Source organism: Sipha flava, unplaced genomic scaffold (assembly GCF_003268045.1).
Source record: "Sipha flava isolate LNK unplaced genomic scaffold, YSA_version1 80_pilon_pilon, whole genome shotgun sequence".
Lineage (NCBI taxonomy): Eukaryota > Metazoa > Arthropoda > Insecta > Hemiptera > Aphididae > Sipha > Sipha flava.
In genome coordinates, this window is record NW_020273622.1 from 176,394 (window position 1) to 189,575 (window position 13,182).

At 39.5% G+C, this 13,182-nt stretch overlaps 2 protein-coding genes across 3 annotated transcripts in view; both read right to left on the reverse strand.

Annotated features, from left to right (window-relative positions):
- Positions 1–1,741: 1,741 nt before the first annotated feature.
- On the reverse strand, positions 1,742–7,274 carry LOC112693104 (tetra-peptide repeat homeobox protein 1-like). 2 transcript variants are annotated; one of them, XM_025568021.1, is made up of 2 exons: positions 7,117–7,274; positions 1,742–4,330 (listed from the first exon to the last, which is right to left on the reverse strand). In XM_025568021.1, exons 1-2 carry the CDS (start codon positions 7,198–7,200, stop codon positions 3,068–3,070), a joined length of 1,347 nt encoding a protein of 448 aa, XP_025423806.1. In that variant the 5' UTR covers positions 7,201–7,274; the 3' UTR covers positions 1,742–3,067. The 2 variants fall into 2 exon arrangements, with proteins under 2 accessions (XP_025423806.1, XP_025423807.1); XM_025568022.1 differs by lacking the exon at positions 7,117–7,274 and adding an exon at positions 4,656–5,080.
- Positions 7,275–12,279: 5,005 nt separating this feature from the next.
- LOC112693112 (tetra-peptide repeat homeobox protein 1-like) overlaps positions 12,280–13,182 on the reverse strand; it is a 1,854-nt gene continuing 951 nt past the window's right edge. Inside the window, exon 3 of the mRNA XM_025568037.1 lies at positions 12,280–13,182. Coding sequence (XP_025423822.1) covers positions 12,493–13,182 — 690 coding nt within the window. The 3' untranslated portion in view covers positions 12,280–12,492.

Sequence of the window (13,182 nt, forward strand, 5' to 3'; positions counted from 1 at the left end):
TATATCATCGTGTCCTTTCAAAACAGTCGTCTCCACCGACGTCGCCGCAGTATATAAACGCGCCTAACAAACCTTTTATGGCCCGATATCGGCGTCGTACGACAAACTCATGAACCGCAATGATATTGTCGTGACTATCTCGACTACAACTCGGCCTCACGCCGAGAGAACGACCACGACTTACACGCGAGGAATTATTATCGTACATCGTATCGCGAACTATAAGAATCGCTATCTGTAGAAAAAGGATAAATCCAATTTAATTACTTTTGATTTTCGTTAATAAATCGTAAATATAGAGTTTATTGCGAAAAGGAATCAAATCTGATTTTCCATTGACAAATTATAGAGTTCCCAAATTCTCGTTAACTGCGCAGAAAACCGTTGGTTCGGTGTTTATTACGAATAGTTATATTTCATTTTTCACAGATGATTGATTCAAAATTTAGTACATTTACCTTTTACGATGATGTTCTTTTATATGTTATTTAGTTTTTCATCATTCGCGAAAACCTAGAAAACTTGAACTCGTCCCCTTTCTGCAGTCAGCAATTAGGTTACACATCTTACAGGATATAGGACTATTTGGATTTACGGGTATATATCTGTAATGCAGCTGCAGATAATCGAAACCACAAAACGTTTCGTTTTTTTCTACGGTGTTGGCAAACCCGTGCTCGCAAATAATCGCGCGCGACAATCTAAAACGACGTAGACTCGCAGCGACGCGTCGCTCAGAGTCCGGTCGATTTTTTTTACCGACAATACTTGTGCATTTACTTGTGCACTTGTGCCGAGAGAAGCAGTACAACGATTGGTGTTAACAGTATAGAAACTGTAATGATTTCGCCAGCCGGAGGAAAACTTAATGGTTTTAAGACGTAGAGCCATTTTTTTATCCTGAGGCAGAACTGAAGCGTTGCGCCCACTAGGTTGCTAGATTGTCACACTTACAGCTTTTAATATGAATAATACGATTCGGAAAAATTGTAATTAGGTTTCTAGCAAAACAAGAAATAACATTTCTTAAAATAAGTTGATCATTTAATACTTTTGCGCCCCCCAGCTTCGGGTGCTCAAGACAAGTGCCCTAGTCACGCGGCTGTGCGGTTACAACCAAGGGAACGGGGGATCGGTTTTGTCGTCCTCGCGGACTCGTCGAACGCCGTTCGGTAAAACCGATTATTGTCTAACCGAGTCTACTGGTTTTGCCATGGGCGAAAAGCCCCGGTAAAAGCCGAACGGAACGGGTCGATGGCGCAAATATTCTGCGACCTTACCCCGCACGTTCTCCGGATCGATCGATCGATCGATCGCACGCGACGTGCGCGTCCGCCGGTACAACGGCTGTTTTTGGCCGTTGGAGACCTAACGGTTCGTTTTTTAACCTTCATTGTCCACGGCGCAACAGCTCGCGGATCGCGGTCGCGCGGAAACCCGATTGAATGTTCCGACCGAATACCGCGCGGGCGTTGCTAAATCGACGCGCGCTCGTTCGTGCGAACGCCGCGGACCGACTTCCCACAGCGCGCGATGGGAAAAAGCGTTGCGATTGTCGGTCGTGTGTGCCGCACGTGAAAAGTAACTAATGACGTGTACTAGGTCGTCGTTGCCGTTGAGCAACACTCGGACACATGCGTGCATTGCGATTGAATTCGGAACGAACGCATTCGAAGGTGATCACCGTGCATCATCGTTTTCGTATTTTTTATTTCGACAACGATAGACGTCGGCGGGGGCCGCCGACAAGAGCGTGAAGAAACCGTCGGAACGTTATTAGATGCGCCTAATCGGTTTGTTTATTCCGTTCCTTTTCCTCCGCTACGTCAACGCCGTTCGGGCGCGCGCGATTTCATTATTACACGTGCGCGGCGATGTGTCGAAATCGAAACACCCCGACGTCGACGCCTCGTGAAAATAAAACGCTGTACGCCACGCGATTTTCCGCTGTTGGTTTTCGCCCGATCCGCTAACGTTGGAACGATATGTTATTCGTGACGCGTTCAAAAAATAATGCACATCGCAACGTCATCGTTAACCACGCACCGCGCGCGCGCGTCAATCGGAGACGGCGTTGGACGCGCGTACACACATCTGCGCGTGTATACTCGTACCTATTATACATGTACGTACATCGCCGGCCAAATGGGAATTATTCGATCGCTTCGAGAACAAACATTACGGATAACTCGTGAGCACCAGCTGACACGTGCACACCTCCGACGTACGCGGACGGACGAGCGCGTAGGCCGGATTAGGTCGTGACGTCTTAGCCGCGACGCCGAGGAATGCATCGATTCGGTTTGGAAACGCGAAGCGCACAAAAGTAAAATCGTGATGGGCGCGCGTGTTCCGTAGGCCTCGGCGGGTTCGAGAGTGATTTCCGAAGACGCCGTGATACAGCAGTTATCAAAACGTAACGAGCGGTACGGCCTACGGAATCGATTGACGAACGACATTCGTACCGATGTATTGTAACGCGCGTCTTACAGGGTGTCCGTTTTACTTGTACCGGTATTTTCGTCCTGATGGTAACCGGATTAAGGTTCTGCACTCGCGCGACACGTTTTTATAATTTTCAAGTATAAACGGAAACGTAAAAAAAATGTCGACGTTTCGAGAGCAACCGTTACCAGGGTTTATTGTTCAAGAGTCCTTACCGAAAAATCCGATCGTCGTCGCGCACGCGGTCGGCATCGCGGTACACTAGTAGACGCATGTTCGTCGGTAGTAGACACCCTGTACAACACTCTTTGGACCGCGCTGAAACGCATCGAACGAGCGGTTAAGGACGTTCAAGTACAGGTATGCATAGGCGCGTGTGGTTTCAATTGCTCGCTTGGAAAATAGGAATATCGTGCGTTAATAATTGTTCATCTGCAAGAATATTTTCGTAGTTTTTTTTTTTCCTTACGGTTTATTTCGTCAACATCAAATGATACACAAAACACGATCGGTAAATAACTGAGAAATAAAAATAATAAGTATCGATATAATATTAACTGTCGGTGTATTCGTGGTTTTGTATATGCTCAGTGCACGTCTGCGAGAGAGAGAGGCGGCAAACTCATTTGTTGATGTTGGCCGTGAATCCCGTGATCTTGGGTCCCAGATAGTTTCCGTGCCCTGCCGCGTAACCGGTCACCGCACCGCCCGGAGACATCACGCCCTGCATCACGTTGAACACGGTGTTCAAAAGGTTGCCGGCCACGGAACTGATGCCCGTGCCGCCCGCACCGACCCCGGTACCGACGCCTTTACCGCCCACGCCCAGGCCGATCAACGCGTGGTTGACGCCGACGCTGTACCCGGGCGGGTAAGGGCTGTATTGGTTACCGGTCTGGTAGCCACCGTTGTACACCGGCGTGCCGATGTAATTCTTGTTCATGTTCGCCTTCTGCCACAGCACCGGTTGCTGTTGCACCGCCGGCCGGTCAACGTACACCGGGTACGGCGCCGCCTTCTGCCACAGCACCGGTTGTTGTTGCACCACCGGCCGGTCCACGTACACCGGGTACGGCGCCGCCTTCTGCCACAGCACCGGTTGCTGTTGCACCACCGGTGGCTGTTGCACCACCACCGGGTACGGGTACGGTTTGGCTACTTCGACCGGCACTTGCTGCACCACCGGCACCTTAACGGGAACGTGTACCGGATAAGGCACGGGTCTGTCTACCGGATACGGTTTCGGCACGGCCACTTGTACCGGATACGGCCGGTCTACTGGTACCGCCACCTTGTAGGGTACGTGCACCGGATAGGGCACGGGGCGATCCACGTTCACCGGGTATGGATACGGTTTTTCCACCTGCACCGGGTACGGCACCGGCCGGTCCACGTTCACTGGGTACGGCACCGGTTTCTCCACCTGCACCGGGTATGGCACCGGTCGATCCACGTTCACCGGGTACGGCACCGGTCGGTCGACGTTCACCGGGTACGGTACCGGTCGGTCATAAGACACTGGTATCGGTACGGGCCGATCATAAGTCACCGGGTACGGCACCGGGTATGGAACGGGCCGCTCGGTCTGTACCCCGTATCCATGGAATCCATATACTTGGCCCTGCACCGGCAACGTGGGAACTCCGTACGTGCCTACTCCCTGCCCGTTCACCGGTAGAGTGGGCACTCCGTACGCGCCAACCCCGGAACCTCCCCATCCCATGGGGTTGTAATGGCCAATACCTCGTTTTCTTGTATTTGACTCTTTGTGGTCAACGGCCGTGGCGACTGCAGTGGACGTGGTATAGTTTCCATGATTCTTAACGTGATCGTTAACGTTGTGGCAGGATACGCTGGCAAACGTAAACACACATAAACACAACGCCTGCGAACAAAATGCACGTGTGAATATACATAAGTTATGACTTTGCGACAAAGTGTTAACATCATATTTAACGCGTCTCGCTCGCAAAAATAGAACGCACGCAATTATTTTCATTAGCATATTATATACCGTAAAGTAGGGATGGTCAACCCAAAGTTACTGAAGGACCAATTTTTAGAAGTTTAAAATATGGTAAAATTTAAAAGTTTAAAAGTTTAAAATTAAACACTTAATTCGACAAATGAAAACATATTACGACGAGATGTTTTCTGCAAGGGTAAATTGTATTGATTTTTATCTGGTACATAGTTGTACTGGGATGTACCTCCATGGGCATGGGTCTGCGTCAGGGCCGTGGAAGGGGTGGATGGTGGACTTAACGCGTTGCTGAAATACTCGAATGGTCACTTGCAGGTGCACGCCAAGCAACAAAGCGTTTGGTACGGTTAGCAACGGATGATGGAACGCGTTCATTGTTCACGGTCCGTCGCCTCGCGTCGACCCTGACACGCATGTAATTCAATCCTGGTAACAAGATGCAGCAGCGCGACAGCTAGCGGATCTGTCGTCGCGCCCGTCGAGAAATCGCAACCGGTCGGCAGGTCCCATAAAGGCAGCGGTCCAAGTGCGGAGGAGATACAAAGGGATTATGTGCCTCCGCTTGTTTTATCCGAAACAATACATCTCTCTTATGATTGTACACGAAGATTTTCGATATTTATAGTGTTTTTCATAAAGTTTTTGTTTTATTTACGATGATTTTTTTTTTATTAGATTTACCATGTAACACAATTTTTGTTTTTTCCGATATGAATCAAGTGTTTTTTATTTTATTTTAACTCGACCACTTGACGCCTAGATCGAATGAAGCTGAACGTAATGTCTTATAATTTTATGACGATAAGAAAATGTGAATACGAATCACAAAACTGAATTCTAATATATATATATAATTATATTTTGATAAGTTTTGACAGCGACCCGTCAAAAATATTTTGTGACCCAATGTTGAGTCACCGTAGCCCACAGGCTGGAAAACGCAATCATAGTACACGAAAAGTATAAAAATGTAGTCATCGCCAAGGCCGTTGTTAGAAATTTCATCAGAAGGCAACCAATTATCAAAACATGTTTATTATTATGTATTAAGTGTATTTTTTAATGTTTATGCACGTAAAATCTTATTTTATAATGTTTAATTATAAATTAGGAGGTAAATACAAAAAAAAAAAAATACCTGTATCGTTAAATAGGAAATCATCATACTAAGAATATAATTTTATATAATTTTAAAAAAAATGTATTGAAAATATAAAAATTTGATAAGTTATAAGCAGTTTAAATATTGGGTCGCGTACAAATTGAATTAAAATGTTGTTAAAAACGGATGTATTTGTTACAGGGGAATTTCCCCTCCCCCCCTTGGCTACGCCCTTGGGCATCACTCCACTGCCGATCGGGTAGCCATACCAATCGAAAGCGAATCGGGCACCGAAGAATCAAATTAAATCATTAAAGATCGGAAGAGATCGATAAGCACGCAACAACACCTGCAGCGTTCGGTTTCGAATTATCGAACGTAACTGTTTCGAATTCGTGGGTCGTTCGGCAGCAATTGCTGTTCGGGTTTTGGTCTCGGCGCCCCGGTTCAATGTCACCGTCGTCAATACATCTCGCCGCCCGGTAATTTCTTAAGGGTCACGTCGCCCGCGTGTCCGCCGCCCGGCCCGTAGAGAAACGGTTCGTCCAAAACGAATGGGTCGTGACAGCTCACGTAACGCCGAAAACGGTATTGAAGCCACGCGGAAGAACGGGCGCAACGCGAACGTACGAAGGTCAACCGTCGATCCGGATCACTTGAGTGATAATCAATCGTGTTCGAACGGCTTCGTCTGCGCCGCGTTACGAACGACGGCCGACAGCGTTCTAAACGCTATTACAATCATTATTATCATTATTACTATTATCGTTGTACCGACCGAAACTGTTTTGTAAAAATACTCGTCCGCGCGCGCCCATTCGTCGTTGAACATTATCGGCGTCGGAGGGTGTAACAGTTCCGTGCGACCGTCGCAAAATCGAGTGCCTACAGGGAATCACCGCGGTCTGTGTGGAAACTCGGACAAAAATACGAATAACAATGTTTGACGTCTCGCCTTGGCGTCGGGAAACAAATCATGTGAACAATAGCGCCAGAAAACAGAACGCAATATACGACCGTCGTCGTTGTTTTTATTTTTTTCGCACAGATTTGATTGGTTATGTTCTTCTCGCAAATCATACGTTTGCTCAGTATGGTTCGTGTTAATTCGTTACAAATGAAAATATTTTAACACTCAACCGCTTCGTGCTCCTGCGTATCATTCAGTGTTTGTGCTTTTAAACACACCCGGATCTGTTCGTGTATTATTAAAATTAAAAAACGTTGTGCCAGCTATACATCGTGGATTTATATGATAAATGTAGATAATTTTACCGAGAAATCTGAAACGTAAATATCTTATTCGGAAGTGTTAATTTAAAGATCAATACACATCGACGACTGCAAAAAAAAAATCACGATGATTTTACACAAAACTTTTGGTTTCGATCTCTAAACTGTTATGCATCGCAGACAATCAAGTCGCATACGTATTGTTTCGTGTGTTTTGATTAGAGTCAGAAAGAAATACATATATTTTAACAATAAAATTTAAATTTAGATATCCTGATATTTGTTTTTCTTACTGATACCAAAAGTACAAATACAATAAGAATAATTAGAAAAATTAACAGTTTGCACTTACTTGTAATTTCATGATGTACAGGTAGTAACCATTCCCGATGAAGTATCCTGGACGACTACGGCAATTTTGTAAAAGCATAGCCATTATAAACGGCTACGGAATAAAGCTTTAAGAAACCGTGTAAAATTCGATTTCCCGTCGCGGTTATGTCATCGAGGTCTTTTTTTGTTCCGATCGGATCATTTGGACGACAGAATGAATCATGTTTCAGTATGAACATCATACCGTCTAGTTAATGAATGTCTCCAAGGGTACATCATCCCATAGATGTATCCCACCCGATTCGTTACTGATGATCTACCGATTACGCAATGTATACCCACGTTGTGTAATGTCGCATAATGAACAATGCTCGTTGAAACGTATTATGCGTCCCGATAAGCATATTGTTGCGAGGACGTAGATTGAATTCCAGTTTTGAACTAAGCTCCTGTATTGAATTTAATATCACATTTCGACTGATCATAAGTTCAAACACGGATTTTTTTTCTTTTTAAATAATACACTTTCTGGTAAAATTTACAATTAAAATTCCTTTGATCTATATAAATAAATAAACATCAAAGTAGCAAATAATATACATTAGATACTTTTTAGTTTTTATGGTTTATGATCGATTTTTGAGATCTATCAAAACGATTATTGAATAAAACGTGCTATTAATCATCAAAAACCATCAAAGCTCTTTCATTGTTAGGATTTTTAAACTCTGTCAAATAAGCCAAATGCTTATAGACCTATTCCAATTTTTTATTGTTAATTTTTTTTTCATTTAACATATTATCATCTTTATAAAATTATAAAATTAAAAAAAAAAAATGGCTGGATTTTTAAATTGGATGAAACAGTATGGTAGGATGATATACAAGGATGAGTGAATGGTATTAATGTACCTATTGGTATTTTATACTTTAAACCAATGATATCATTGATCTCAAAAAACTATTCTGAGTGAAAATGGTGGATGAATCCAGTTTATATTTGTGATGTTTGTAAAGTGGGTTGGACTTTATGTCTAACTTTCACACAAAAAAGAGAATTTGGAAAAATCGAAAATGTCAAGTCTCTAAAAATAAAACTTCATTAAAATAATTTTAAATTTTAAAATGTATTTAATTAAATAACTAATTAACTAATATATGACTAATGTCGTTTAATGGAAATTCGTTGAAATATGAATTCGTAAAAATGTTAATTTGTAACGCTTATAAATCTTTTTTGGGGCTTTTCATTATTTTTTTGGCTACAAAAATAATCATATAAAAAAATCTTACATCTAAATTTCAAACCTTTTAAAAATTGGTTATTTTATAAATTTTCGATTGCAAAAATGTAATAGATTTTCGTGATTTTTATCGTTTTGTTAAAATGTAATATTTAAACGCTCGTCATTTTTCCTATTAATATTAATTCAATTTTTTTCTACCATCAGTAATATATAGAGGTATGAGAAAATTTGTATGATATTTTCAAAACTTTTTTCAAACTAAAATTATTTTATCGACATTTTCGGAACAAAGCCAAGAAAACATATAGATTTCAATTTTTATAAATAGCTAAAATAAATTTGTTTGAAAACATACTATCCATAAAAAACGCCAAGACAGGCATTCAGTGAAAATTTCAAGTTTCTATAATTTTTATTTTACGAGTTACGAAGAAGACAAAAATTTAATTTTGTCGAAAACTGGTATGCCATAAATTTTGGCGTATTATCATTATTTTTGTTAGTTTTCTTTAAATATTCAGAAACTATTGAGAAATTTAAAAAATGATTTTTCAAAAGTATCAACTAAAAGAACTAGTTTCCTTTCTTTTCCTTTTCTTTTTATGATGTTCAGAACTCTCATTCTGTTCAAAATCGTGTATATAGACATACAAACATACACAGAAATACACATGGTTATTAAAACCAAAATATTTCTCGTTCACTCATAATCTAAAATTACAAAATATCATTATTTTTTTAACGTATATATTTTTATAAATAGCATAATTAATTATTTAACTTTAAAAAATTAATAATAATTTTAATTAATAGGTATTGCTGAAATATTTTCGATTAATGTATTAAGTCACTTATATTTTTCTTACACTAAAATATAATTCAATTAAATTTAATCGAACCCCTGAAATATAATATCTATATTATGATAATTAGAAATTTAACTTGTTGATTTCAGTTCATGATATACTGGGTTGTATTGTAGTTTATGCGAGTACAGTTTTAAGTTAATTTAAAATAGAAAATATAATTATGTAATATAATATTAATCCGAGTTCAACGCTTGACTATTTAATAATAATAATAATAATAATAATAATAATAATAATAATATAATTTGAATACAATTTACTAATAAATCAAAATTTAAAACTATCATTGTTTTCTTTTTCAGTTTTATATCCACTTATGTTTTAAGTAAATATAGACAAAACTACATTCAATTAAATATGTGGACAGTATACAGAAACTAGGTGATGGATGTTTGTCTTGCAGTTTCGCTTCGTTGACTCTGGTGCAAGCTGGTATTGTATTATAACGTAAGAATTGAAAACAAAAGATTAATTCAAGAACATTCGAAAATTTATTTCGCTTTCAGTTCAGTGTACCTTAATATATATTTGCATATTTTAGATACTCACAGAATGAGTATTAGAGATAATTTTCAAATATATTAATATAATATGTTTTTAAATCATATAAAAAAATAACCACTAAAATTTTATTTTATCGGAAAGATATATAAAATATGATTTTCATTACTCGTAGAGTATATTCCAATTAAAACCTAAAATTACAGTTTTGGTATAAAAATAAGAAATTTTATTTTAAATAAAAATGATAATCTTAACTCTGAAATAATAAATATATTTTCTGAATAAAGTGTAAATTATAACAAATTAATTTATTTTGCCACAACCAATGATCGCATGATTATTATATTTTATTTTGTTAATTTTTATTATTAAGAAATTACAAAAAAATCTATACAATTTGCATAAAATAAATAGGGTCTGTACAAAAATAATACTCATAATGTCATTGAAAGTCACTTCTACTTAATTTTTCGTACCACTAGCAATTATATTTTATAAACTATTGTTTTCTTTTTCGAATGTTATTGTTCATTGTCACTTTCTAGACCTGAACGTTTAAACTTTTTGATAAAACTCTAAGCGAATAAAATACTAATTTTCTTTTAGTGTTAATTTTTCAGTTTTTTATAAAAAAAACCTCAACCCAATTATTCAATGTCAAATTTTTTTTTCATAGTTAATTAGTAAAAGTAACTAGCTAACCTAAAGCAAAGAGAAAATCAGACTACATGGATTTTTCAGTGATTTAATTTCGATCCAACAATTATTTTAATAATTACATGTATCTTCAAGTTTTTATTTGATAAAGATCAAACGTTTTAAAATTAATTTTCATTAATTAATATACAAACTAAATAACCAAAGTATAATAAAACTGTAGTTGTAATATACATAATCTCTACTAATAATTATTAAAATAAAAAAAAAAACACCTTGAAATGTTATCAAGCTTAACATTTCTTATGAGTTCATTATTTTTTCTTTCGTGTTTTTTCAAATAATGAAAATACCAATGTAACAACGAACTTACTTATACTTATTGTATAACTTGTCGTTAAACTTTCTCCACTTTTGTAGTTTTTCTACGGATATAATTTTTTCTTATTAGGACTACTAGACGAATGTGTTGTGTACAGGTACGTACGAAATATTCACTTCCGACAGTTTTGTTTTCTTTTATTATTTATTTACGGTAACGCGGTAAATGTATAAAACAGGTTCAGCTGCTCAGGAATTCCATTATGACACATGATTTTGATCACGTTAATTTTTGTTTTCATTTACAATAGTACCTGTAATGATTACATTACTATTGAAAATTGCTTGAAATAATGTCTAGCTGCTATTAAAAATGTCTGCAAAATAAAAATAACAAACTATACTGTACTGTACGAGCATATTACTTTACTATTTTAAAGTTCCTAAATCATTATGTTATTTGAAACTAACACGTTCGTATAATGATAATCGTACGCTATCTTTAAAATGAATACGTTTTTTTAAACTACTTTTAAGCGGAAAAATTGTTGATTGGACACACTCATGGGGGAGTACTAGATAAAAAAAAAAACTAAAAAAATACATAATAAATAAATATATATATAATTTGAGCTGTGGAACATATGTAAAATAATGTATGGTAAACTAATATTTATATTGATATGAATTCGCATACGTAAATATTATTTTGATTAATTCCAATTTCAATATTACATCGACATATCCTACATTGTTAGAAATAAAGTTCAAATAAAAACATAAAATCGTATTGAACGTATCGCTACCGTAAAGATTGATAACAAATCAACAGTTATTTTTTTTCTAATTTCAATGACCGGACAGTGAAGTTAGTTGGACTTCAACAGCGTTCATGCGTAATGCTGAAAAGTCAATTGCGCCGATTAGAAATCCCTGCTAGTGCTCCATGTTTTCGCAGGACTGTTATTTATTAACCAATTATTATGTTTTCCTTTTTTTTTTTTTTTACTCTTGGCGATTTCGTGATCGTAAAAGTCACGACTTGGAGGTATCACGACGTTGTACGCAACAGATTCGATTCGCCGTTGGTATACTGTAACCGCATAAATTGCACAGACCGTTGACAAAGTGTAATAACGGCTAACGGCATACGACAACGATTTGGCCGCGAAACACTCCAGAAAAACGCATGTACAGTGTACACAATTCGTAAGTGGTTCACCGGTTATTGGGAACAATAACGAAAATTACAAAACGTTTTCGATACGTAAACGCCGACGGACGATGCCCCGTGGTGTGGTCGACCGGCGGCTATTGTTTCAATTGGCTTTCGCGCCAAGGCCAATGGTACGTAGACGTGCGCGATCACACACACACACACACACACACATACTGCTGGATGTTACGCCAAATGTTATGCGTTGCGATGCCGTAGCCCTTAAATTGTTCCACGTACGGTTTTCTGGCCCACCTGCATTAATTAACCGACGAGAATGTTAGGCCGTTTCGATTACCGTCGTTTGAGCATGAACGCGCTCGTCTGCAAGGACTGACAAATAATTGACGGACAGCGAACACTTGGTATTGTTTAACAACGAAACATATTTTTATTCATGGTGTTGAGTACAATTAACACGCGTTCAGGTATAAAAAAAAATTACAATCTAAGCATATGTAAAAAATAATAAAAAAATAATAATAAAAATCAAGTATAGAGAAAAGTAATAAGGCGACCCAACAAGAAATGTATGACTTGAGAGTTGAGTGATGTCGGGAGACCGTTGTCTAATTTTTTAATTAGTTGGAGCTACGCTTCGCGATCGGAGTCCATCCACCGCTTGCGTATTTCGAGTGGCCGTCGTGTCCGTACGATGATGACAGACCGGATCCGTAAGAAGATGATCCGTACGAGGACAGGCCGGATCCGTAAGATGATCCGTACGAGGACAGACCGGATCCGTAAGAAGATCCGTACGAAGATGGACCGCTGTACAACGAAGAGGCTACTGATGGGCCGTATGACTCGTACGAGGACAGCGATGGGCTGGAGTAAGAAGACGCCAAGGACGGAGATCCGTAGCCAGAAGCGATGGATGAGATTCCCAGGCCGTATCCTGCTCCGTATGCGGGTGCTGGTGCGGCGTAGGCTGCTGAGAACGCCGGAGCAGCGATAGCGATGGGCTGCGGTGCTTGGACGACCACCGGGGTGGCGACTGGCACTGGCACGCGTCTGACGACCGGAACAGCGACCGGACGGGATACCGGCACCGGGACGTTTTGGACGACCGGGACTGGGTACGGGGAGGCAATCGGTTGCGGCACAGGTCTGTCGACCGCGTACGGGACTGGCCTTTCGACCGGTACTGGGTACGGGGCGGCTACGCGGACCGGGTACGGGCGTTCAACTGGGTACGGGACCGGGTGCGGTACCGGGACGCCGACGGTTCGTGACACGGGCACTGGGTACGGGGCGGACACGGGTTGAGC